The sequence below is a fragment of the Alternaria incomplexa genome, assembly GCF_024043165.1.
Source record: "Alternaria incomplexa strain BMP 0042 chromosome Unknown scaffold_6, whole genome shotgun sequence".
In the NCBI taxonomy this organism is placed as follows: domain Eukaryota; kingdom Fungi; phylum Ascomycota; class Dothideomycetes; order Pleosporales; family Pleosporaceae; genus Alternaria; species Alternaria incomplexa.
In genome coordinates, this window is record NW_026249855.1 from 655,864 (window position 1) to 682,329 (window position 26,466).

The 26,466-nt window shown below is 53.8% G+C and overlaps 7 protein-coding genes across 7 annotated transcripts in view; 1 reads left to right on the forward strand and 6 right to left on the reverse strand.

The window, feature by feature from the left end:
* Positions 1 to 7,810, reverse strand: part of J4E90_004772 (uncharacterized protein) — a gene marked incomplete at both ends in the record, with an annotated part of 29,666 nt that extends 21,856 nt beyond the window's left edge. Inside the window, one exon of the mRNA XM_051434335.1 lies at positions 2 to 7,810. Coding sequence (XP_051291591.1) covers positions 2 to 7,810 — 7,809 coding nt within the window. The remainder of the gene's footprint in view (position 1) is intronic.
* Positions 7,811 to 9,038: 1,228 nt separating this feature from the next.
* J4E90_004773 (uncharacterized protein) lies at positions 9,039 to 10,081 on the reverse strand (the record flags this gene model as incomplete). Its single annotated transcript, XM_051434336.1, has 2 exons — positions 9,039 to 9,928; positions 10,027 to 10,081. The coding sequence occupies 2 exons, from the start codon at positions 10,079 to 10,081 to the stop codon at positions 9,039 to 9,041; spliced, it is 945 nt and encodes a 314-aa protein (XP_051291592.1).
* A 374-nt stretch (positions 10,082 to 10,455) lies between these two features.
* On the reverse strand, positions 10,456 to 12,592 carry J4E90_004774 (uncharacterized protein; the record flags this gene model as incomplete). The annotated part of the gene is made up of 2 exons (XM_051434337.1): positions 10,456 to 12,270; positions 12,320 to 12,592. The coding sequence occupies 2 exons, from the start codon at positions 12,590 to 12,592 to the stop codon at positions 10,456 to 10,458; spliced, it is 2,088 nt and encodes a 695-aa protein (XP_051291593.1).
* Positions 12,593 to 14,489: 1,897 nt separating this feature from the next.
* On the forward strand, positions 14,490 to 15,257 carry J4E90_004775 (uncharacterized protein; the record flags this gene model as incomplete). The annotated part of the gene is made up of 3 exons (XM_051434338.1): positions 14,490 to 14,550; positions 14,602 to 14,937; positions 14,989 to 15,257. 3 exons carry the CDS (start codon positions 14,490 to 14,492, stop codon positions 15,255 to 15,257), a joined length of 666 nt encoding a protein of 221 aa, XP_051291594.1.
* A 263-nt stretch (positions 15,258 to 15,520) lies between these two features.
* J4E90_004776 (uncharacterized protein) lies at positions 15,521 to 17,291 on the reverse strand (the record flags this gene model as incomplete). Its single annotated transcript, XM_051434339.1, has 4 exons — positions 15,521 to 15,834; positions 15,884 to 16,664; positions 16,715 to 17,083; positions 17,142 to 17,291. The coding sequence occupies 4 exons, from the start codon at positions 17,289 to 17,291 to the stop codon at positions 15,521 to 15,523; spliced, it is 1,614 nt and encodes a 537-aa protein (XP_051291595.1).
* A 1,551-nt stretch (positions 17,292 to 18,842) lies between these two features.
* On the reverse strand, positions 18,843 to 20,510 carry J4E90_004777 (uncharacterized protein; the record flags this gene model as incomplete). The annotated part of the gene is made up of 1 exon (XM_051434340.1): positions 18,843 to 20,510. One exon carries the CDS (start codon positions 20,508 to 20,510, stop codon positions 18,843 to 18,845), a length of 1,668 nt encoding a protein of 555 aa, XP_051291596.1.
* A 2,774-nt stretch (positions 20,511 to 23,284) lies between these two features.
* Positions 23,285 to 25,885, reverse strand: J4E90_004778 (uncharacterized protein; the record flags this gene model as incomplete). Its single annotated transcript, XM_051434341.1, has 1 exon — positions 23,285 to 25,885. The coding sequence occupies one exon, from the start codon at positions 25,883 to 25,885 to the stop codon at positions 23,285 to 23,287; it is 2,601 nt and encodes an 866-aa protein (XP_051291597.1).
* Between the last annotated feature and the right edge of the window lie 581 nt (positions 25,886 to 26,466).

A 26,466-nucleotide genomic window follows, 5' to 3' on the forward strand; every position in this document is an offset into this window, starting at 1 on the left:
CCTTGTCATCATAAGCATCCGTCCTGTCTCCGTCTCCTCTCTCGCTACGACTGCGGCTGCTCCTCTTTTCGCGTCGACTACTGGTCGAGATCGTGGAGCGCATGTCATCATCGTCTGAGCCGCCGTAGGTGGAACCGCGATCCGACCGATGCTTCCGTCTACGATGTTTGCGTTCTTCATCGTCGTCGTCCTTAGATTTCGAGGACTTGCTTGAAGCTTCTTTCAAGTTCTCCCTCGACTTGCTGCCGAAAAGGCCCAGGAAGCCACTTGGACGCTTCTCCTTCTCCCTCCTTGAGCTGCGATCCTCGTCTAGATCTGGGATTGAGGATACGACGGAAACCATGTCATCATCTCGTTTAGATCGTCTCCGGGAGGACTTGCGATCATCATCGTAGTCGCCGAGTTCGGAAGCTGCTGACGAGCGTGATCTAGTCTTGGTCTCGGGTGATGCGTCTCTGTCGCCATCCCTTCTCCTGTGCTTGCGTCGACGCTCGCCAGTCTCGGAGATGGCGGATTTCGTGTCCCAGTCGTCAGCGCCCTCATCAGCCTCATGATGGCGATGTCTTCGCCTCCGTTCTCCACTCTCTTCAAGATCGTAATCGCGGTCGTGGCTCTTCACACGTGTCTCGGACTTGGCTTCGCGACGTCTGCGGCGTCTCTCCTCGCGATCGGGGTCGTCGTACTTGTAGCTAAGAGAAGCGATTGAGCCCACATCGTCATCATCGTACCTGCGTGGTCTGTCGTCGAAGTCATCATCGTATCTGTCATCGACATCCTGGTCGCGATCGTTTCGTGAGTGCCTGTCCTTTGCCTCCTCGTTGAAGTCTGCGGGATAGAATCCATTCGATTCTTCGTCGTTGCCCGCCCGGCTCGGCACGTCGTCGGGAGCATAGTACCCAGAGTCGGTTACGTTACGAGCGGTGACTGGATCATGCGCCATCGTGAACGGCGCTGCAGTGGGAACCTTCGGGGCCTCGACCATCGTTTGGTATCTGGAAGGATCGGGAATGGTGCGGGCGTTTATGTAGTCGTCATACGTCGTCTCGGTCCTGAGAGGAGAACTAATGCTAGGTGACCATTTGCCGCTGCTGTGTCTTTTCTGGACTTTCGGCCTGGGTGTCTTATCGGCCAGCTCCTCAACGCCCTCGAATGCGTAGCTTGGGATTGTCACATTCTTCTCATTCCGTTCGAGTGCACGTGCGCCATTCGGTGGAGATACAGGCGAGTCGCGTGAATGGTGCTTCTCTGTGGACTCAAGATCCTTCCTGGCACGCTCGGCATCCGAGGCCATCCTGTTTTGATCCTGGTTCATGGTCATGCCCATTAGAGCAGCGAAACCACCGGCCATGGCAGCGGTGGAGGCTTTACCGCCGCTGCTTTCACTTTGTCGCGCAGGCTTCTTCGGAGGACTAGGGGACTCTTGGAATGCTTCTCCTAGACGTGGTGGTTCGGCAGATCGAGATGGCTCAGTTGAGCGAGAAGAGTCGGCGAAACGTGAGGTTTCAGCAGATCGAGAAGGTTCAATATCCCTGGGATCTCGGGAGGGCTCAATGTCCCTGGGATCGCGCTCCATGATCGGGCTTGATGGCGGACTGGGATCACTCATCTCCCAAGTGTCCACACTGGCTCGCTTCGATGACTTGGACTTCTTCTTCTTGTCCTTCTTCTCCTTCTTGCTGAGCTTGACCTCTGGCTCAGCTTCCCTCTCTTTCACCGCAGATGTTGGCTCTCCACGCCGAGAAACATTCTGCATAGCTACAACTTCGTCAGTATCATTAGCCTTGTTCTTACCCTTTGTGTCCTTCTTCGCAGACGATGTCGGCGGCTCCTCTGCGAGCACCTCAGATTCCGGTATGTCGTCCCAGCCGCCGGGCATGTGCATAGACACTGGCGGTGTAGGAATCTCGCCTTCAACAAAGCCAGGTCCCACTGTAGTCTGTTGGGGCGCCCTCCACGCGTCGCGCTCTGACTCAGGCTGCCAGTATGCTGTCTGAACGCTGCTCGTAGATGGCACAGCTGAGATGATGGAAGGAGTGACTGTGGAAGATGGTGCAGCTGAGATGATCGATGGAGCGATAGTGGATGGGGCCCTGTTTCCATCGGAAAACGGGTTGCTCAAGGAAGAAGCAGTCGGATTGCTGAACCCAGCTGCAGTTGCATTGCTGACGATAGTGCTGACGGTAGACGCAGTTGGATCGCTGAAATCGTAGGAGGTCGCACTGCTAAGGTTCGATGCAGTTGGGTTGCTCAGGGCAGATGCAGTCGGATTGTCGCGTCTGTAACTACGCTCGTCCTCTTGATCTCGTTGATCTCGGGAAAGAACCGCTGCAGTCGTCAGTGCTGCTGCTGCCGCCGCTGCAGCTGACTTCTTTTCCTTCTTGTTGCTCTTCTTGGAAGCAGCATCCACGACACTGTCCCAGTTGGAGTCCTTCTCGTCCCGAACGTATTGCGTGCTTGGTGCAGTCTCCTTGCTCTCGGGGACTCTTGACATCTCGGGGCGGTAGGGCGTGTAGGTGGACGTCGTCTGTTCGGGCTTGGGCGGCTCGCGCTCGACGGTGGCTTCACGCGACCTGAGATCACCATCTGAGACAAATTGCTCGCGGTAAGATTCCGGAGTAGGTACGTCAAAGTGGTGGAACTGGTTCTCGCCCCAGCTTACCCTGGACCTTGCTCGGTTCGATTCGTCATCTCTTGGCTCACGTCTAGTCTCTCTGGTCTCCCTGATGGGTTCCATAGCGGGCGATGGAGGGGCAGATGCACTGCGCACAGAAGGTGTGCGACTACCGGGAGGAGTAGGCAAGATGAGGTTCAGCGATGGAACTTGAGGTAGCGGTTGTGGTTGAGAGGACCGACCATTTCTGGTGGCGGTGAAAGCGTACGATGGAGGATAAGGCGGGACCTTGGGCTGGCTGACAGGATAGTCTTCCCAGGACTGGTAGATGGGCAGATCTGGAGCACCCTCGTTCGGGTCTACTGGGCGGACCTTGGGCAGGTTGTCGTTGGCCAAGAGCTCTTCCGGTGCGAAGAATTCAGCTTGGGATATTGGCTTTGCATAGTATCTCTGTTCCCAATCTTGAAGGACTTCGCGAGCGTCCTGGCGTGAAGTGTCCTTCTGTTTGAACATATCGGGGTTGAAGATGTCCTCGTCAAAGATGTCCTGCTTGACTTTGCTAGGCTCGATAGTCTTGACGCTGGTTGGCTCCCGCTTCTTGCTGCTCTTCGAGGATGAAGATTCACTCTTGCTGCTCTTGGACGAAGAAGAATCGTTCTTGCTGCGCTTCCACGAGGAGGATTCGCTCTTGCTGCTCTTCGTTGAAGACGAAGACTTGCTGTCGCGCTTCTTCTCACGCTCCCTCTCCTTCTCCTTGTCCTTGTTGTCCTTGTAGTCCTTGATCGCGGCAGCTGCGATTGCTGCTGCTGCACCAGCAGCTACTGCGCCAGCAACGGAAGACTTCTTGTCAGACTTGAAAGCCTCGCGTTCGCGGTCTTGTAGCTCCTGCTCCTTGCGTTGTACAACGGTGGCAGTCGAAACCATTGAATCTCCTGTTGGCTGCTGCTCAAGCTTCCGAGCCCGGTCGCTCTCGTATCGGTCGGTGTAGTCCTGAGCTTCGCGTTCCCTGCGTCGGCGCTCCATGTCCTCTTGGATCTCAGCTTCACGTCTCGCGGCATCGATGCGCTCAGCTTCTTGTTGTTGAGATTCACGGCGCTCTCTCCGTTTGCGCTCAGCCTCCGCAGCCTCGATGGCGAGCTGACGCTGGCGCTCCATTTCGGACATCCGTTGATGACGTTCGCGGTCTTCGGCTTCCCGAGCGAGGCGTGCCTGGACCTCTTGCTGTTCGCGACGGCGTTCGTTCTCGAGCCTCGCCAAGCGTTCGATGTCCATGAACTTGCGGGCCTCCTCCTGCTGCCGTTGCAGCTCCAGGCGACGTCGCTCGTCTTCATCTCGGCGTCGCGCTTCTTCTTGGCGTGTCGTTTCCTCCAAGCGGAGCAATGTCTGCCGGCGGTCTTCTTCAATCCGTCGAGCCTCATCCTCTTGTAGCTGCCGTTCTCTGCGCAGGCGATCCTCTTCCTCACGGAGCGCAAGTGCCGCTCGCCGGGCCTCTTCCTCTTGTCGCAGCTGTTCTCGATGCACTTGGTCTTCCTCTTCCCGACGCGCCTCGTCCTCGCGTCTCTGTTGTTCTCGGCGACGCTCGGCCTCCTCGTCTAGTCGCTCCTGCTCCTTCCGCCGCTCACGGAGGTCCTTCTCTGCCTGCTCTTGTGTTAGGTTGAAGCGAACATTGCTAGACGCGGACGGCGGTCGGCTCGGAGGTCGGTCGGGGTGTTTCATCGCAGAAACTGCTGCAAATCCGGCAGTCGCTGCAAGTCCAGCAATAGACGCATCTCGCTTCCACGAGCTTTGGATGGGAGAAGAGTTTGCCCGACGGAATTGAGGATGCTGAGGATTTTGAATGATAATGTTTTGAACTTGAGACTGCGTGGGATAAGGAGGTGGGTAAGGTGCTGGTGGGAAGTCTGAAGGACCTGCTGTGGTGTACCCAGATTGTGATGGTGCTTGTGTTGAATAGATGGCGCCAGGGACTTGCTGCACTGGCTGAGGGTGTTGAATGGGGATGGGACCAGGTCCTGAGGTGACAATAGGCTGATTGGTGACGATAGAGCTTGTACGGCGTGCATCGAACGACGCATTGGGATCATGGGGTGCAACAGGATAGACCGATTGCAATGTTTGGGCGCTGCTAGACTCGCTGTCGTGGTGTCCATGGGCAGCTCCAACAGCTGCGCCGGTCAAGGCACCTGCTGCGCCAGCTGCTGCAGGCCCAATGAGCGATGTACTAGCGATGTTGTCGTAGAGGTTGTTGGAAGACCTTCTCTTCTTGCCAAAGCCCCATCGCCAGCCCCATTTGTTCGTACCTGAGTGGTTGGATCCGATAGACTCGTTGCTCTTGGTCTTCTTCAGGGAGTAATCGCCGTATACGAGACCGCCATCACTCGAAGAGTCGGAAGTACCATCGTCTGGCAAGTCCTCCCATTCGTCGTCTCCATAACGAGAGGCGGGCCGCGAAGTTTGACTTGTCTTGCGACCAAGACGGTTCTCCTTAACAGCAACGACCTCGTTGTGACGTTTGCCCTTGCCAGCCTTCGCGGCTGTGATAGCAGCAGCCGTAGCGCCAAGACCAAGTAGCGAAGCTTTCAATCGCTCATCTGAGTTTCGTCTCTTCGGCGACGATCGTCTGCGCGTCCTCCTTACGTAGCCGGTGCCGAATGCCATCTCGGAGTCGGATGAGGATGTGGAAGCGTTGCTGAAGCTGAAGAAGCCCTTCTTCTTTTTCTTCAGGCTATTGGCTGTCTTCACTCGCTTCTCCTTTGGTGGGGGTGCAGAGAAGAAGCCTCCAAGGAAGCCACCCTGAGACTCGTGATTCTGGCCAATCTCGATGACAGAGGCTCCGGATGTTGAGCTTCGCGATGCTTTGTGTCGGAGTGAATGCGATCTTCTCCTGCGACGCTCATCGTCACTGCTGTCTCTGCGGTGATGAACCACTTGGACCCTCTTCGGGGACCTGGATCGGCTGTGCTGCTTCTTCTTTGTGGCCGCTCCAAGGGCGACTCCTGCAAGACCTGCACCAATGGCAGTGCCGATCAGGCCTGTCTTGCCGCGTCCTGAGTTGGAGCTTGAAGTTGAGCTTGAGCGAGAACGGCGCGACCGAGACTGGCGGCGAACAACCTTGTGATCCTTACGGTCCTTTTTGTCGCTCGTAACGCCTACGGACATGACGGAAATGCGGTCGGCAGAATTGCTCCGGTGGCGGATGCCAGAGCTACCATAGCTGTAACTCTTGCGATCCCCTGATCTGCTGCGGCTGTGTCGTGAGACCCTCGACCGACCGGACTTGATGCTGTATGTGTCGTCAAAGTCGTCGCGACCCGCGCTGAAGACAGCCTTTCCAGCCTTGGCAAGGCCCATGCCGCCCAGGCCTGCAGCTACCCAGCCCGCGGCGCTGCTCTTGTTCTTGCGACGCTCCTCGCCCGAAGAGATTGAGCCCCAAGACTTCTTCTCCTTGAGCGAGTATCGAGATTGCTTCTCAATGCCACCAGTGGGTCGCATAAACTCATTGGATCGCCGTTTGTAGTAGTGGTGCTTCCGTGGGGCGTCCAGAACGGAAGAGCGAGGGTCAAAGCAACCCTTGCAAACTCCAATGTACTCGGTGTACTCTTCCATCTTCTGCACGTCTTCGTAGTCTTTCCACCAGTCGACAAACTTGGAAACAGGCCCAGTGTGCTGATGCTGGTGAGCCATGCCGCCTGAGATGTATGGACTGGGTGTAAGGCCATTGTGGTGATGTCCGTTCGGACCGTGCGTCGACGGGTGATGGTGTGTGCTGTGCGAGTGTGTGTGGGTGTTGGAGTGGGTGTGTGAATGTGAATTATGTTGGTTTAAGCCATAAGCCGCCAGTCCAGCGGCGCCAGCAGCGTACAGTCCAGCCATGCTGCCAGACGAGTGCTTTTCTGGCTTGGCTGGCCGAGGTGGCTTTGGAGGAGGCGCGCCTTCCACGCCGTAGGCGGCGGCTGCAGCATAGGGTGGGAGGTAGCTGCCGTCGTTGGCAGCGGTATTAGAAGCATTAGATCCCGGGCCGTACATGTTGTACGTGGAAGCCGGAGCAGCCGGGGGGGTATTATTAGTATAAGAAGAGTATGATGTAGAAGGGCGAACGTTCGATGAGCTGTAGCTCGTGGTGTGTTCATGATTAGAAGAGCTGTGGCCCATGGCATATCCCAGGGCAGCTCCGCCGGCCGCAGTAGCAGCTGGGCCGAAGGTGCTCGACTTGTTGGGTCTCGATGAAGATGCGGGTCGCGGTGGCTTCTGGGGCGTCGGGGTGTCGTCGACGAAGGCACCGGGCATGGACGAGCTCGATGGTCGTGGAGGTCTGGATGAAGAGCCATTTGTGCTGGGCCCGTAGAAGTCTGCAGCGGCGCCCGATCCGGTGTCGGCAACCGGGTTGGGCTGCGCGGAGGCAGACATGAGATGGGGGGTATCCTGTCCTATGATGACAGAGGGCGGCTGGGGCCTCACGCCAGGCTGCTGGTGCACCGACTGGCCCTGGTCGTTGTAGAAGTCGGCAGCCGCTCCAAATGGATGGCCGCCAGGGAGCGCGCTCGAGGTGTATTGCAGAGGGTCCTGGCCGGGGAACTGGCTCTGCACGTGATCGTCCATGTCGTCGGGATGTGGTGGGTGGCTTCCTACTGGCAGAGCGCCCGACATCATGGGCGCTCCTGCCTGTCCTGGGAACTGCGAGAAGCCGTCGCTGCCAATCTGGCCGCTGAAGCTGCGCTGGACCGACTTGGGACTGTCAACAATCTCGCCCCTGTAGCCGGCGCCAGTTTGCGACGTGCTGCCGGACCGCACTGAGCGCGTCGAGCGGCGCTTCTCGAGCTTCTTGTCCTTGGCCTTGCCCGTCTTGCGGTCCTTGTCGTCGCGCAGTGTCGAGCTGGACGACTCGGCATAGCTGCTGCGGCGATCGTCGCGACGCCTGTTGTCGTCGTCGTAGGGATCGCTGGTGTTGTTTGTTGTGGCCCGTGAGCGCGGCATCTCGTCGAAGGCAGTCGTGAAGGAGGCAATCGAGGACGCGGAAGGCGCAGTGTCACGTTTAGATGAGGTCGATGTCGATGGCTTGCGCGTCGTCGAGGATGACACGACAGAGCGGGCGTCTGGGTCGCGCTTGGAACGCGTGGAGTCGCTAGTACGGCGGCGGCGACTTTCCTCGTCCTTGTTGCTGTTGGAGGCAGCAGAGCTACCGGTCAATCTGCTCCACATGATGGCGCAGGATTGCAGTCAGGATCGCGGGGGCGCAGATGCGTTGTTATTACAAAGTGGTGCTGGCAATGGGTCGGGCGCAAATGAGATGAGTCTCTTGGTGGGATATGCTGGGTATATCGCTGCAGACAGTCGCAAGTGAGAGAGAATCGTTCAAATCGTCATGTCGTGATGATATAGTACAGGTTTCCGATGCAGAATGGCTAGGAAAGTATGCGCGCAATGCCCAAGGACAACCAAAGCAGCCTCTCGCGGTACTAATCGCAAAGATTGGTGTGGTGCAGAGCAGCTGAAGTGCTCGGCTTGGGACGTAAGCCCCAGCAACCGAGTGAGTTGGCGGCAAGGGTTAGCTCGATCCACACGGGATGGAGGCGAGGCTGGGCCAATAGCTGCCCGATGGCAAACGCTTCTTCTGCGGATCTTTACCGGGGCTTCTTCCGGGGCTGTTCTCGCTGTCATCGAGAACGTGTTGATCAAAGTGAACTGTGCAGGCTGGGGCGCGGCAATCTAGTCTTGTGGTTCTGGCAGTTAGTAGTAGCTCTTGCTGCGTGTTGCGAGCTCCTCCCATGACCTTCATCGGACACAGTCAAGGTGCGCGGAGATTTCCGAGGCCATCAGTGTAGTTATCTTGCATGTTCAATGTTGGTTAGGCCGCCGAAATCTTTAAACCCGATCGTTGATAGTCAAACATCACCCAGTCGCATCGACAAGGATTACAACAAAAACAAGGCGCGCGTGTGACATTGAATCCATTTTTGCATTAATCAGGCTTGTGCGACCTGTGTGCATATATTCGCGACTGTGCTATGCAGCCCTTCTGAGGAGCCACTCATTACACTCCACATGTTCCTTCACGTTTCTGCACGTCCAATCCATCATCATCTGCATAGCCTGAGTCATCCGATTCGAATCCAGAGTCTGATGATCCATCCAAATCACGACTCATCATTTCCCAGGTCTCGCTTTCTTCTGGGAGAGTTTTCATGCTGTACAGGCCATATGAGAACATCGCTTCTTTTAAGCACTGCGCCCTGGAGCAGCGATCAGGGTATTCCATGATTTCCAGTAAGCTCCGCGCGATGAGATCAGGTTGTGTTGTGCTCTGTCCTACGTCGCGTAGTATGCACCAAAGGACCTCCGCGCCCCGCTCGTGGAACAAGCGGTCTCTCATAGCAAGACCAAGGCCAACTTTCCGCTTCTTATGAAGCTGCTCGAAGTCTCGGCGCAACTAGGGCCGCCCACCAGCCATCAACATCTGCCGTATTTGCAGGATTTGGGCGCGGTGCTCTGGTGCCAACTGGTCAATCTGCTGCTGCGACAGCGCCATGACTTGAGCATACAGCGCCTGCTGGTCCATTCCAGGCGCTTGTGGTTGCTGTTGCTGTGGAGGCTGCGCGTACGGCTGCGCGACGGGTGGCTGAGTTTGGGGAGGTGTAGGCGCGACTTGTGGTGGGTATCCGGGGTAGTTCACAGGCGGTCGCGCAACTTGCGGTGGTGGCTGCTGTACTTGCTGAACAGGTGGAGCCTGCGCAACTGGGGCAGGCGCGGCCGATGTCTCCACAAGCGAGGTCAGGATTTGTGGGTCGACCAGCTGGAGGAGCAGTAGCGACTGAAAGATGGCATAAGCCAGCTGAGGCGCTTGTCGCAGCAACTCCGTCGCCTTGGCGGGATCCGTCATGACAAGGCCTTTCATCTGCGAGAGGATATCGAGGAGCTGATCGGGAGGGAGTGTAGAGAGGGTGCGCGAGATGGCATCGGGGCAGGTGAGGTTGGGCGGCAGCTCGACGCCTGGTGGAAGAGGACCCAGCGCGCTCGACGGTTGCGCCGGTGCTGGTGCTGCTGGTTGTTGGCCGTTCATGGCTGGCTGTGTGGTCTGGTCGCGATTGGAAGGCGCGTTGTCGCCGGAGCCGCTCTCGTTGGACCAGTCGACCCTCAGCTTCCTGCCCATCAAATCGTAGTCGTTGAGGTTGCGCACGGCGGAGGCTGCGGCGTCAGCGTCGGCGAACTCTGCGAACCCAAAGCCCTTGGGGCGCCCGGTTTCCTTGTCGTACACCAAGCGAAAGTTGAGCACCTGTCCGACGCGCCCGAGGGTTTCGATGATGAGCTCTTCAGTGCCGCCTGGGTTTGTTAGCTCGGTTTAGGGATACAGTGGTGTTAAAGACGCAGATTGGGAAGATCTGGCGTCCATGTAGGCTCCAGGGTGAGCAGTCGCATACCGTAGGGAATGTTGCCGATGAAAACAACTCTGCCCGCTTTGTCGTTGGGCGCCATCGCGGTGCAGGCTCGATATTGATGAAGAGATCGCTGGAAGTTACACGGTGAAAGAAGGTCGGGATATCGCGGGAGATCGAGTGAGTGTTTCTTTGAGGCTTCGAAGGTTCCGCGAGGCATGAGCTTTGGACCGTGATTAGCGCGACTTTGGGCTTGGCGCGTCTTACCTGCTGAGCAGGCATGCGACCAACTCCTCCCTTCCAAGGTTGGACATGGATCTGCCACATGTTGGATGCATCTTACTATGTTCACATTCTTTTTCAAGCTCGCAGCTTTGCATAGACACCGATTTTGGCTTTGAAAGATCGCATGGTATCTCAAAAATTATTTTCGCAATGTTTCGTGATGATGTTCAATTCGTGAAAACTATAATTCTACAGCTTTGCCGCCGACGGCGCACAGCATGTACCATCTTCACCAATCGTCGCAGTAACACTCGGCTGCTGGTGCTGCTCACTCAACAAGCTGCTCTTGTTGAACGCCTGCTCACTCGGTGGTACATCCAGCGCAGGGTTCTTATCGAAGAAGTTGACCGGCTTCATGTGGATCTTGATGATCTCGCAAGGCATAACGGGGAAGTCCTCAATACGAGGCACGTGGTTGATGCCCGCTTGGATGTAGACGACAAAGTCCGTGTCTTTGACGTTGTCGTTCCTCTCCGCCCAACTCCGCACTCCCGTTCCACCACGACTCTGGTTGGTGTAGGTACCGCCTGCGTACAACTCGCCGTCCTTGTGCTTGACGACGTAGATGTTGTGGTCGGAGAATTCGGCGCGCTTGTAGTTGAAAGAGTCCTTGTCGGAAAGGATCTTTTGGAACGGCGGCGCTTGGATCTTGTATGCGACTGGCTTTCCGTTGACGGGGTTTCGCACGTTCGGGTTTTGGATCTTGAAAGTGCGGTTGTTCTCGTATGCGATGTCGTAGCCGCCAGACTTGTCTACGACGGTCTCTTGGACGTAGTAGCCAGTACCGTGGGGGTTGAAGTCTGAGCGCGGCATCGGAAACGCCTCGTCGTACACGAGTCTGTTGTCATACCCGTCTATCATAGGGTCGACGCGCAATGAGAATATATGTTGATGATGGACGGCAAGTACACCGGGGTGCACGACTGTACCGAAGGGCACCTCGACACCTTCGTCGATAGGCTGCGTGCTCAGGATTCCGGTAGCCCTTATTTCGTAATCGACTTCTCCGGCCTGGTTGAAGATGAAGGCTAGGATGTACTCGTAGTTGGCTACGGTAATGATGCTCTGGAGCACCAACTCCCGGTTTCGAGCGACAACTGCGCGACCGGTGCGGTAGTTGGTGTGCTTGAAACCGATTCCAGCATCTTGCTCGTGGACGCATACAACGTTGGGCATCTCCACAGACCCACCGTGGTTGTCGGCGAGTACGGCTGAGAGATAGTAGATAGAACCCAGACAATCGCAGCCCAGCTTGAGGTTGTTCGCCATGATACCAGCACCAACATCGCCCAAGTCGAACGCGCTCTTCTTGTGGTAGGGATGGCGGGGGTCCGCATAGGGAATGTTCATATCCGACAAGCTCATTCGGTAGAACAGGCTACGGTTGTCGTAACGGACGTCATACAGTACCATACCTTCGCGCTGATTGAAACCAACGCGGAAGTTCCATTTCTGCCATGAGATGACATTTGATGTGCCTTGCTGTTCGACTTGGAAGCTAGCACCTTCCGGTTGGACAACATTAAGCGGCTTGAGATCGGTGCGCAGTTGTTGGGCCTCGGGTATGTACTCGTTGGGCGGTTGGATCTTGTACTTTTCAACCGGCTTGATGGTGTTGCCTGCACCAGTCGGTAGTATATCAACGCGAATGACCTCCATCTTCTCTGTGCTCACCACGGGCGAGATAGGAAGTGGCATTGCGTAGTGGTTGGAGTCGGCTTCTGATGAGTTCATCGGGTCCCTGAGGTATAGGAAGCATTGCCACAGCCTATCTTCGTCTCCAACTCCGTCGGACCCGTAGATCCATGGGTCGCTGATTACTACTGTGCCTTGGGGGAGCTCGAGCTTGGCAATCTCCGCTTGTACTTTCTCATCGGTCAGGACAAGTTTCTCGATAGCGACGATTTCATCGCCATCCGCGTTGGCATGGACAAAGGGCCCTAGAAGGACGTTGCGATCTACGCGACGTGAGGTCAAGTCCACGACAGCCTCGTGGAACTTGTTCTGCCGACTAGTCAGCCGCGAGTCATACTTCCAACATCTTTGCACATACAGTGTTCCGGATGTAGTAATTGACAAAAGCTTTTCTCGCGATTGATGGAAGTGGCTTGCCGCTATGCTCAGCCTCCAGATATTTCAGTGCCTCGACTTTTGGTGGTTCCTGCAGCGTTACGACCTTGAAATGCAGGTCTGTGTGCGCTGGCCATGAAGCTTTGATGATTGCCGCAGCATCTTGGAGTTCTGATGCCGATAGCGGGGAGAATGGATGAGCAGATACCGATTTCTCGCTCCGCGGACTAGGATCAGTGGCGACTTCTGCAGACATTTTCTCGCAACGAACAATTGGAAAACACGAAATTGACGAAGAGTTGAAAGATGGACAGTAGAAGAAGTTGAGTCCGGAGGAAGGGATTATAACGCTCGAACTACCGCCCAACGCTGTTGCCCTAACACAGCATTCGATGTGATAAGACTGTGGACCTGGCGTATCTTCGTACAGTTTTCGCATGGACTTTCCGGGTCAGTACTAGGCGTATGTCGATGGCGACGCGACGTGCAACGGGATCACGTGTCGTACCCCGCTTCCCGAGGTCCCAACCTTCGAGCTTTGGAAGCAGGAAGGTTGCCCCCATGCTCCCACTCAACGTGGCAAGCTTCCAGCAAATACTCTCCAGCTGTGCGATCCGGGCCTCATGCGATTTTACTTGGTCCGATAACGACATTCCAGGCGAGTATGTTGAATGAAGCTCTACCAAGGTATCTAGCGCTGTCGCGGAAGCCAGGTAAACCTAGGAACCACAGGCGCGTATCTCCAAGATATTTCGAAGCTGATGCGTTACCTTGCTTGATACATAGGGGTACAAATCCTATTCCAGCGCTTCTGATATAGCCTATACGGCGCAGCGAGATTTCGTACCTGGCTTGCGCGACGGAGTGATGTTCGCAGGGGTCTGGGCCTCACCAAACGCGCCTGCTTGACTGCTCCGGTGACGCGCCATCACCTGCGATCTCTTCAGCACCACAAACATCAAAATGCTGGGGATCTGCTGTTTCTCGCAACGGAAGGAACATAGTATGCGATAGCGAACCTTGGAACCCACTTCTAGAGAACTCACATCCACTCTGTCGACCTGGCACAGGAAGAGCGGGCCTTACTCCAGATCCACAGGGCAAGCGAGCAACCCTTTGATTTCCAGAGTTGCTTTTGTCCAAGTTCGCGACAAGAGATGGGAAATTGACCAGCCACCCGCCACATCGATTGCTCGATCGACCTCGAAGAGATGATGGCGCCTGCATATGCAAGACCTTGCACAAAAAGCCTTTCAGCAAGATTAATATACAATTTCTCAGGTGCCTGTTTCAAGCGATAGAGGTTGTGGCAATCATCACCTCGTTTGTCGTTCGGCATCCGGTTGCGTCGATTGCATGACTCGGCATGAAACATCTACGCCGTTGCGAGTCGTTCGCACAAACAACAACACCTCAGAAGTTCAAACAAGACTCATATTTTGCCGTAGTACACTGGTGTACATGTGCGACAACCAGTTTGGGTGGACATTGTGGATCGGTCTTGTTTCCTTTTTCTTCACCTCGCCTCAAGTTCCGCCCTAGCTTGGTCCATGGTGATTAAAAACATATTACCCCAGATATTAATCTATCCTAGGCGTCCAGTGTTGTACAGTTCCAGCAAATGCGCCAGTCTCTAGCTCCGACGGATAGAACCCACCGTCGCCGGCACATGCGCTTTTCCTATTCGTCAGGTATGCACATTTCGTGCATGCATGACCAATGACCTGCAGTCCTGCATGTCAAGCCCCCATACTCGCGATATTACCTGCCATACCATCACTTGTTCGCCTCGTCGAAGGCTGTCACAAGGTCGTTCCAGAAGGAAAATTCTACGAACTGCCACCGGCAATGGGTATCCACACTCCACCTCACGTCCCGGGTTCTTTGCCGCCTTGCAGTACCCATCGTGCCTGTCCTGTGACGTTTCTTCATTTCGAGTTTCATGCTTGGGCCAATCATGGCTTGACGTTTACCCTCTCTGGTCATGTCCTGCGTGCTGCAATATGGAGTGGTATCCATTCGAGGCGTCGTATCTGTGAGGAAGAACATATATAAGAACCGGGGACTTTGCTCTCGTATTCTCTACCAAGATCATCAGCACCTTCGAGTTCATTCGCTATCCTCATCAGTCTCTCACTTAACAATACCACATCATGAAGTGTGTTGCTATCGCCACCGCCGTTGCGGCCTTTGCCAACGTTGCCTCGGGCCACTGTATGGCACTTCACCACACATTCTGCACGAGTATATACTAATAGGTACAAGACATCTTCCAACAGCTCACCGCCAACGGTGTGAAGGGTGCCAACTTCCAGAACATCAGGCCCGTTCCCAACAACAGCCCCGTCACCGACCTTGCGGACAAGAACTTGCGATGCAATGCTGGCGGTAACTCAGGCAGCGGCACCACCACTGTCTCGGTCGCTGCTGGTTCCACCGTCTCCTTCACCGCCGACCAGGCTGTCTACCACCAAGGTCCCGTCACCTTCTACATGACCAAGGTCGACTCTGCTGCCGCTGCAGATGGCTCCTCCGACTGGTTCAAGATCAAGGAGATTGGACCCACCTTCTCCGGAGGCCAGGCCAAGTGGGACATGAGTGGTAAGTCACAAACTCCAGTCTCGCACTGGAATATATCTAACACTTTCTTAGCTACCTACTCCACCACCATCCCCTCCCAGATCCCCGCTGGAGAGTACCTCCTCCGTATCGAGCAGCTCGGCATCCACAACCCCGGCAGCCCGCCCCAGTTCTACATCTCTTGCGCTCAGATCAAGGTCACTGGAGGAGGCAGCGGAAAGCCCTCTCCCACTACCAAGATCCCCGGCCATGTCAAGAGCACCGACTCCGGCTACACCGCGAACATCTACGCCAACTTCAACTCCTACACTGTTCCCGGTCCCAAGGTCGCCACCTACTAGACGTAGGTAGATCTGGATACGCGATGGATTGGGCGCTAGGATCGTCTTCTCGCAATCACGTTGAAGCTTGATGTGCTTCATTCTACTTCTATGTATATACCTATAGCATGAACTCCGCACATATTGTTGCATTTCCCTGATCTAGCTGGTCCTTTGCTACTGTGTATGTTGGTCATGTGTCACTTCAACAGAAATCATCGAGGCCTGGGTCTGTGGACAATGTGAACTTTTTCGTTGTAGACATTAAGGATATCCTGCGTAAATTAAATAACCCACTTCCTCCACCACGAAAGATTTTCTTCCACCGAGTGCAGGATCTCCGCCTTCTCGCGGTCAACATCCGCAATCTCCGACAGGTCAACGTCCTGCAAAGCAATGATTCCCGATCTCGCGTAGCAGTAGCCAGCGACCCACAGGAAAATGAAGATGGCTATATCGACGTAATACGTGAGAAAGGTGCCGACGCTCCAGCGACCGGGGAAGAAAACGCTATATCCTGAGAACAAGATAACAAGGACGAGCGCGCCCCCAGTGACCCAAGCGAGGTATGGCTGCAATGGGCTCTTGTATGCGAGACCTGGTAATATCAGCATCATCTTCGGCAAAACGAGAGGGGGTGAACTTACGGTCTCGACTGATGCCTTGGACTTTCAATGCGTAGAAGAACCTCAGGTACGTGACCTCAATTACAAGCCACCCAATCAGTCCAGCAATAGTTGTAATGTTGACAAACCACCCGAACACGACGGATGAGTTACTCCCCAGACTAAGATAGACAAGTGGCATGAAGATGAGCGAAGCTCCGATCGCCAAGTATGGCGTTCCAAACCTGTTTGTGCGAAGCAAGACACGGGGAGCTTGTCCATCTTCCGCCAGCCCGTACAGTGTACGTGATGCAAGGAAGACGCATGCAGAGCCACAGCTGAAGGCCGAAGTGCATACTATGGCGTTGATAATTGATGGCAGGACTTTGATACCAGCGCGCTGGAAGGCAATGACGAAAGGACTCTGCTGAGCATCACCAGTAGAGATGCCAAGGTTCGGGTCGTTGAACGGTACAAGCATGCCAACGATGAAGATGCTGACCACGTAGAAGATAAGTACTCTCCAGAACGTCATCCGAATCGCATTCGGAATGATGACTCTGGGGTTCCTTGTCTCAGCGCCAGCGATGGCGACCACCTGGATGTTCGCGTAGCTGTAGGCTGCTGAGATCAAGGAGCTCCAGAAACCGAGGAACTTGCCGGTATTACCAGAGACGATGTATTCGTTGAAAGGACCGGGGTTCTTCCAGTACCGAAAGCCGATTCGATCTCCACTAGGGGATCCTCCAAGGTCGACGACTAGGCCGGCGATGATGAGACCTATGATGAGAAGGATCTTGAGAGCTGCGAAGAAGACTTCACTCTTTTAATTGTTAGATGTTGACCTAGAAATTAGGTTGCATCAGGACTTACCTCGCCGTAAACTTTCACCCCGCAGAAGTTGATAACCACAATGATCATGATGAAAACCGAGTACCAGACGGCAGGATTGATGCTGTTATCCCAGAAGTTGATCAAAGTTGCCGCAGCCGCGAGCTCAGCTGGCGCCGTAATTGCCATGGTGTACCAAAAGTTCCATCCGGTCGCGATGCCGAGTGCAGGTTGCACGAACTTGGTAGCATGTCGAACAAATCCTCCAGTGACAGGCATAAACGCCGACATCTCTCCTGCAGACAGGGCGACACCGCATGCAATTAAGCCCATGCACAGATATCCGAAGAGAGCGCCGACTGGTCCTGCGGTAGCGATGGCCTGGCCGGATGCTAGAAAAAGTCCGGTACCCTAAAGTTGATGCATGAGTATGGAGACTGCAAGAATGCTTTGAAGTAGTTTGACATACGATCATGCCAGCTATGGCAATCATGTTGATATGGCGACGCCCAAGATCGCGTTTGACCTCATAAGTCGTACCGATGGCTCCATGTTCGACGTCTGAGTTTGACGCAGAGGTTTGCGCAACTTGCGTAGCATCCTTCTTTGATAGATCCATGATGATGCTCTCTCAGCATGGGAGCGCGCAACGGTTCTTACAAGTACCAAGCCGAAGCGGGAAGCTTATCTCACTTAGCAGTTCGGCATCCACGGGGAATTCAGTGACTCCGTAACCGTTGATAGCGGGGTTCTAGTTTCTGATAGGGGCTGGTCAGGGCGCCCGAAAACCGGCGATCGTGCTGGGGTGTCATGAAATGCCGGCTGCTATCTGTCATGCTTAGAACGCCGGTGGCCCCACCCTTCTCCAAACGGGGAGTCAATAGAATCCAAGAAGAGACGGGATGAGCATGCAAAACATCAGCAACGCAACTTTCCAAAGGCAACAAAATGTCATCGGCCAAGGACGACTCTTTTCAATTGTACGACTTGCGGGTTGAGGTGGTTTGTCCGCCAGGCGAGCGCATCTTGTGTGGAGCCAAGGAAGGAGACTACTTTACTGTTGAAGGAGAGATGCTACGTCTTCCCGAAGGACAGGGCATAAGCTTCTACAGCTTAGGTGAGTTTCAAGCACAAATGCTGTACACTTCAAGAACTGATGAGGCTGGCATTTCAGCGGCAGTACTGCCTCTGCTAGCGGCCAAGCAACGACCAACTCACGCGCATGATTGGATGTCCACGGATGCATTGATCGCATGTCCGGATCCGAATTGTAAATCTCAGCTCAAGATCATACGAACCGGGTTGCGGACCTTCAGTCATGCGGATACCACGGTGGTTGGTCTGGAAGGAAACTCTTGAGCTTTGGAGTGAGATATACGCATGACACATCCGTTTTCCGTGCTTGACTCGGCGCATCGACTATCACGAGATGGTGTTAGGAGCCTTGGCGGGGACAAATGTGTAGGCGTAAGGGCTTCAAGCGCACACCGAGCATATGTTCGTAGACGTGTTGTTGCGCTCAACACAGTCGCGATATCGATATATCCAGCTTTTGAAGCGTTGCCGCGTCACTAGAGACTGCGGACAGCTCTCCAGGTAGTTCCAATCAATGTCACCAGTATGATCACCGTACCCGTCATCATCTCGATCGTTATACCAGGAGCTGGTGCGCCAGCCACCATGCCTTCAATTGCGCGACGATGTTTGCATCTCGCGGTATATCCAGGACATGGAAGTGACACGCGTGTAGTAGCTCGGTAGCCTGAGTCGTGAGAATTGGGAGCGACGGTGCGGCGATGGACGCTGAGGCGATGGCAGAGACAGGCGCGTGGTGCGGGCATGATGCGCGTGTTCGGCGGTGACGTCAGCCGTGGCAGCCGATGCAGGCGCTTGCGAGCGTATGCCAGTTGCCGAAGTTTCGAAAACCGCAAGGCGTCCGTACAGGAGAGGACTGGGTCGGCATGAGCATGAAAGGCGGTCGCGTGGACAGGGAGAGTTCGTACAGAGCTGGCACAGGAAGACGAGGCGAGTGCACGGGCGGGCTGCAATGACGCGACGCGCCCAGGATCGCAACCAACTCAAATTGCTCACGAAGGTTTACCAGACATTTCAAAACCTTCCCAAAAACCGTATAATTTACAAGCTAGGCAATTAATCTAACAAATGTCTGTTACCTGTATTCACTCCCGCAATCGCCCATGACCTTGAACACTTCCTCCCTCCTGCTCTTCTCCAGCACATCTTCAATACTCCGCTGATCTTCTTCATCAAGCTTCCATCCATACGTCTTCAGGTTCTCCTCCGTATGCTCACTAACACCCATGCGCGCGCCAATGATGACTGCCCCCACGTATGGAAAGTCGAGAACCCATCTTGTCGCGACGTTCGAGATGGAGACGTTGTGCTTGGTCGCGATAGCCTTCAAAGTCTGCAGTAATGTCTGGAACAGATCCCAATCACCCCATGTCTGGATCATCTCGAAGTACTTCCGCTGCGATGGTGTCGTGTCAGGACCAAACAGCTGTGGTTCAGGTTTACCGAGCCATTTCTCAGCCAGAAAGCCTCCACAAAGAGTGCCATATGTGAGGAGTTTGACATTGTGTTGTGCGCAAACCTCGCCCATCCCAAACCGTGGGCGTGCATCGATGAGGGAAAATTGGACCTGGTTGGTGACGACATCAATATTATTGTCAATGACTTCTTGGAGACGCGCTGTGTCGAAGTTGCAAAGGCCCAGATGTCGAACTCGTTCGTCTTGCCGCAGCAGTCGCAGCGCTTCGATATACTGATGGTCATTGTAATCTTGCCAATGGAATTGCAGAAGATCGACCTTGCTGGCACTCATGCGCTGGCACCGCTCTGTGACGTTGGCGCGGATGACTTCGGGGGTTACGGTAATCTTGTGGAACACACAGTACTTCGTGGCACCGAAAACGGCCTCAGGGTCAGCTAGCGAGGCTCTCAGTCGTCCAAATATAACCTCAGCATCGCCATAATGGTCAGCCATGTCAAATGCTGTGAAGCCACCTGCAATGTATTCTGCAAATTGCTTGAACATCTGTGTTTGTGACGCAGTACCCCATGATGGACTAGACAGTTGCCAGAGGCCCGCGAATAGCTTCGGCAGCTCGATACTCTTGACTTTGAAAGTCTCGATAGAGGTCGATGTCTTCCGTCCGGTAATTTGACTTTGGCAAGAGCTATCTTGATGAGCCAGTGTCGGTATACCGCTTTCGCGGCCAAGCATAGTCGCAAGAACTGCAGTGCTTCGTTCGAAAGGAAAGTCTTGCGCAGATGCAAGCCATTTTTGGTGACATCGTAGCAATGAAGTGAAGAGGGAGTCCATCGCCGGTCTTTCCTCTTCGTTGAGGTCTCTGCTGCCACTGTTGGACAACAAGCGCTTTTGAATTGCAGTCAATGCCTGCACGATATCACCGTCAACAGAGGCCAAACTGTGGTTGAGTTCTGTCGACCGAGGCACGGTGTGTTGGTCGGCAAGGCTGACGGATTCGTCTACGATCTTATTGAGTATTGGGAAGCTGTCGAGAACCAATCCGCATCCTATGGCGCAACGTAGGCGCTGCTGGGCCCATGTGAAGTTCGAGGTTGAGGCAACCCCCTCGGTCGTCGATTGGAACAGCTGATCGACGGACTGATTGGCGGTTTTCTTGAGATAGATTCGCGTCTGTTCTTCTAGGATGCTTGTAGCTGATGGCTCCGTTGTCAAGATGACTCTGATCACGCTTCGAAGTGCATCCGCCGGTAGGTTTGCTATGATGGTATCGGTCATCATGTTGACGTGCGCCGTCTTGGCCTTCGAACGTGGTATTTGCGTCATGTTGCTAGTTGCGTAGTATCTAGGTGTGCGTTGAGTTGATGTTGACTTGAACTACCTAGGTATCGAGGAAAAACCCATGCGATGGTATGGTGCATGGATGCATAAGGTCATGAGGGCACGTACCATGTCGCCGGCGACTCAGTCTACATTAGAACACCGGCGATCTGCACGAACGATAGAAGTGGACCGAAGTCGCAGCATAGTGCTGAGTCCGGTTTGAGAGAGCCGTGCGGGGTCAGCGGTTCCGAGATGTTCGTATCGCTGCAAGAGCTTTGTAAGTGAGCGTCGAGCTTTCCCCTTGAATGCCGTGGAGGGAACATGATGGCAGCAGGTATCGTATCAAAAAGACCTCGGGAAGGCTTCCAAAGCGGTTAGCGTGTGGAGATAGCGATAAGACACCTGGATGCCTTACTCTTTCCAACAACACTCTACTCAAATATGACTATCGTGTCCGTTCCAGTCCGACCCGATCTCAATGTCTGATAAACATATTCAAGATGACAGAGATTGATGACGCGCCTGGTCGCCAAACCCCGAAAGCCGTGTGAGTCCGCTCCGGGTCGACTGCAGTTGCGCGACTGATCTGTTTGAAGACCACACGCTTGCCTGCAATGTCGCAAAGTCAAGATGAAGTGCCACAAGACGGCACAAGATACGCGGTGTGTCAGGTGTACGCGCAAGTCGTTACAGTGTGACTTTCTTGGCCACCGGCGTGGTCGAAAACATGGCTTCAAGTTCGTCATGCCTGCTTTTTCCATGAGGCAAAATGACTGATGTGTTTTGTAGATTGCAGAAACCAGGCTCAAGAAGTCAGCAGGATGCTGCGCCACCATCATGGGATGGTGAAGCTCAACATGTTGATCATGATGTTGTTGTAGTGGGTGATGCGAATCCGTCAACAAATACACAATGCACTCAAAGGTCACCTTCTAGACTGCGTTCTCGACCCCGGTCAACGCAGCGTTCAAGCCAAGAATTCTGGACGGAGAACAGAGGCTTCCGGCTTTCTGATGTTCTCAACCGACAGATCACAAGAGGAGACTTCTCTTTGCAGAATGTGCTCAGTACTGAACACGGACATGCGTCAGAGGAATGCGTCCGGGACAGCTCAAACAATGACCCGATTATCAAAGGAGTCGTCAACCTTCATTTTGCTGCGGAACTATTTGCTGGGTTCATGAAGCATCTCAATCCCTTCATCAGCCAATTGGACCCTTCGCTACATGCCTTCCAGTATGTCCGGGAGAAGTCGTCGTTCCTATTCACCACCATTTTGGCGGCAGCGGCAAAGCTGTTGCACCCTGCGCTACGAAATGTACTGCTTGCACATGCTGAAGAGCTATATGTAGAGAGCTTTCGCAGTGGTGCAAAATCTGTTGAGACAGTTCAAGCTATACTAATCCTGACATATTGGAAAGAGCCCCGCGATAACCGTGCATGGCTCAATGTAGGCTATGCCATCAGGATGGCCATCGAGCTTGGCTGGCATCATCTCGGGAGCGATGGAATGAGGCCCCCAGAGAACACGTCGGATCATCAAGCGATGCAATTCAGGAACATAGAAAGAACTTGGTTGGTGCTGTTTGTCTATGACCGAAGGTAGAGACAGGAAGGTATCGACCTTATCACATAATGCTGACATGTACACAGCATCAGTTTGCAGACCGGCAAACCTTGGATGATTGAAAGGAGCAACTATCTAGAATCAGTGAGTAACTGGTACTTGCATCCTCTTGAAATGGCGAATGACCGGCTACTTTGCGCATTTGTATCCCTTCGCCTCATCACGTCCACCCACTGTGAGATGATGACGACACAATATGCTCAACAGCAAAGACACGACACGTCGCGCTATCGATCCACGCTACGTATGGTTGATGCAGAAATAGTGAATTGGCAAAAGAGGTGGACTGGGAAAGTATCTGAGCGAGGCGAGGACTGTCATGTAAGTAAGATCCATGCACGAAGTGATGCGAGAAGTGTGCTGACTTCGCCCACCATTTCTTAGTCATTTCTGATCCCGTTCTATGGTAGCTACGCGCGGTTACTCTTATACACCTCTTCACTACGCGCATCCATCAAACTGAAGGACATTATGACTTCTGTCGATACAGAAGCTATCTGGAACAGCTACTCGAGCGCGCTTGACATGCTTAAACTCGTTTCTGAAACTTCGGCATCTCAACTATTGTACTTTGCTCAGGACAGTGTGCATGTCATGATCGCCTATGCCGCAGTATTCCTCATCAAGGTATTTAATAACTCACCTTCATAAAGCCAACTACTTACATCGGATATAGGTCTTACTATCAGCACCATCATATATCCGGTCCGAGATGGAAATGCCAGCGCTGGATAGCATTCGCAATGCCGCGACGGTATTCGAGAAACTTCAAGCGCCAACCAGCACAAGCTGCGCATTGCAAGCAGCGTTTTTGCGCAATGTTTCTACTCAGCATGAAGCAATGCAGGCGCGTCATACATCTTCGCTTTCGCACGTAGCGGCCGCGTCCGCCGATGCGCAGACTATGCCGAGACCTGATATCACCCCAGCGTACAATGATCAGATCACCTTTGATTCTGCATCGGAAGATGCGTCAACCTTCAATATTGACTTCGTAGACGACGAAGCCTGGGCCTTCTTGTTCGCCAACGCTGGGTTTAACATTGGCCAGGGTGCATTCTTGTCACAAACCTGAACGCTGCTGACAACGTCACATGATCAATAATTCGCGATAATACTGTATGATCGAACTCGGTTTATTGTAGCACATTTAAAGAACAATCTCTCCTTTTACCTTAATATCGCTCGCCGAGAATCCGACAAGGAAGTTATACTCGCCATGTACAAAATCCCAGTCCTTCTTCTGCTCGGACCAAATCCTCAGATCATCCATAAGCACCTCCAGAAGAACATCTGTACTCTGATCTGCCTCGAGATGGACTTTGGCAAATGCTTTGAGCAGCTTGGGAGGCTCACGCGCTGCGTCCGGATATGACACGTAAAGCTGAACCACTTCCGACGCAGAGACTGTTCCAGTGTTTGTCAAAGTTGTGCAACAGATGAGGCGCTCAGAGCCAGATGTGGCAGTAGAGTTTGCGAGGTGCACGGCGAGGATGCCCAGTTCAAATGTCGAGTATGTGAGTCCATGGCCGAATGAAAATAGCGGATCGACTTTGTGCTCGTCGTACCACCTGTATCCAACGTTCAGCCCTTCTTCGTAAGGTACGATCCGATTTGAAGTGATCTGGATGGCGTTATCCAGTGTCTTGGGGAATGTCACCGGCAATTTACCGCTCGGACTGACATCACCGAACAGTAGTCTTTCAAGCGCCAGGCCAATCTGCTGACCTCCATACCATGACTGCATCACGGCATCGACTTCATCGATCCAGGGCATGAGAATCGCCGAGTTGGTGTTGAGGATAACTACTGTCTTCTTCGAACATTTGGCGATCCGAGAGATGACTGCGTCCTGGTCGCCGGGGAGAGAAAGACCAATGTTGCTATCAACACCTTCGGAATGCCTATCGGACGCGAAGACAATGCTGATATCAGCCTTTTCTGCAAGTGAGATTGCTTCTTCATCTCTTGCTTCGTCGCCTACATCGACTCCCAGTGTGACGCCATATGCGCCAGTGGACAGCGAGTAACCCATTGAATAGTTCAGGGACAAGGAAACTTCGTCTCCGGCTGTCAAGTTCGCGATACCTTGAACGGTGTTTCCAAAGTTCGCTTTCGACATGTTGGCGATGACTTGTCCGTTGATGTGAAGTATGGCGTCTCCTTGGCCGGTTAGGGAGAAATGGTACATCCCGCTTGTGTTAGCTTTGAAAGTGCCTTCATAGACACAAGAAAAGACTTGAGGCCATGACACCCATAGCTCCTTAGGGAATGAAGCCGCGGTGATGTTGGGTACAAAGTCGGTTTGGTTAATGGGTCCAGAGAAGTCTGTAGTCGTGTAGTATGTGACATTCAGACCACCGTCGACGAATCTGCTAGAAGGCACCGTTGGAAATTGCCCGGTGCCAGGATAGGCCTCCGCGTAAGTGACTGTCATGTTGCCTTCTTTGCCAGCTCGCTGCTTCAATGCGTCGAAAGGCGACTGCACTACCATTGTCGTGTCGATCACGAAGCCTCCGTGGTTCTCCGTGACCTGGCTTTGGTTGGTCCCGTCAACACCGTAGACGGCAACATGCCTGTACTTATGTCGTGAAAGAGGTAGCGTATAGTCGTCATTCTTGAGAAGGACGGAACCATCCTCTGCCATCTTCTGAGCCAGACCAAGGTGGGATTGTGTTCTTGCCACCGACTCTGCATTTCCAGTGACTGGATTGTCGACCATTCCAAGCTTGAACATATATCGCCATGTTCTTGCAACCATGTCGTCGATGCGCGAGGCTGGTATGGTTCCGTTCTCGACAGCCTCGACCAGAAGGTCTCCATAGTAGGCTGGGAATCCGTATGAACTCTCCAGGGAACCTCCAGGCATGCTGATATCCAGACCGGCCATAACCGCACTGACAGTACTTCTTGTGGAGAAATACCAATCAGCGACAACGAAACCTTGAAACCCCCACTCTTGTCTCAATGTATTATTGAGAAGCCAGTCGTTTTCGCAAGCGAAAAAGCCGTTCAGCTTGTTGTAAGAACACATTATAGAAGCGGCATCTGCCTCTTGAACAGACGCCTTGAAGGCGGGTAGGTAAAGCTCGTGCAGAACCCGCTCGTCGATCTGAACGTCAACGGTATCCCAATCAGGACCCACCCCGAATCTATTAGTGTCTTGATTGTACCCAGCAAGATGCTTGGGACAAGCTAAAGCTCCTTGACTCTGGACGCCGAGGACACCCGCCACGGCCATTCGAGAGGTCAACCATGGATCTTCTGAGAAGGTCTCGGCTGCGCGGGCCCATAGTGGCGACCGGAGGATGTTGATAGTCGGTGAGAGAACGACATTGCGGCCCTTTGCCATATGTTCCTGGGCTAATGCTTGGCCATAAGCGTACTCGAGGGTAGTGTTCCACGAAGCCGCGGCGGCGATTGGGGCCGGGAAGGCGGTGACGTTGTTCAAGTTGTTTCCAACCCCAGCTGGGCCATCTCCCATGCAAATTGAGGGTACCCCGAGAGTCTCATTGCCAGAGATGTGTCCTATGCAAGGGTTGACTCCAGTTCCGTTGTCATCGAGCTCGGTATCGCCTTGTACCATAGCATATTTCTGGGTGTTGTTCAACTGGTCGATGAAAAGTTGCAATCGCTGTTCGTTTGGCAGTGTTGGATCTAGCCATGGCCGATTCGCCAGGGTCTGTGATGATGCATGTACCTGCGTCAAGCTGTATAGCAAGCTCGTCCAAACCGTGATGGAGACATGCATTTCGCGGTGAAATAATTGTCCTTCGATCGAATGTGGCAGACTTGAAGATAGCCAGAGTTAATGATTAAGTAGATGAGGTACCTACGTGTATCCTAGGTATTGGTGAGTTTTGCGGAGATACTGGCATGATTACTCCGCACTCCGCAGTTTGTCCCTGGGATATGGTAGCAGGCCGATAGAGAAGCCGAGATACCGGTATCGTGATGGTTAGTCTGGATGAATGCCGATGCTGATAAAGTCGACCAGTAACATTTTGAAGCACTATCCTATCTCAAGAAATGATCAGATTATCTGAGCCGGCCTCTTGTTATCGCCTAATGGCTCGTGTAGCGGGCCTGGCATTAGCGTGGGTGGTTAGACGCCGGCGGTCGACATTGAATGCCGGTGACCTCCTGCCCGAAGATGTGGTACTGATTCAGCTAATGCGACATGCGGCAGCAGATGTCTCCCATAACTCTCAATTACTTAGGTACCAGCATTTCATCACTTCGTATCATACATTGATCATGTTTGTTGAAAGTTTCGCCATACGAGCCCGCGCGTTGTTCGATGTCGGCCGGCACAGCTCGGTGGTATCGGTA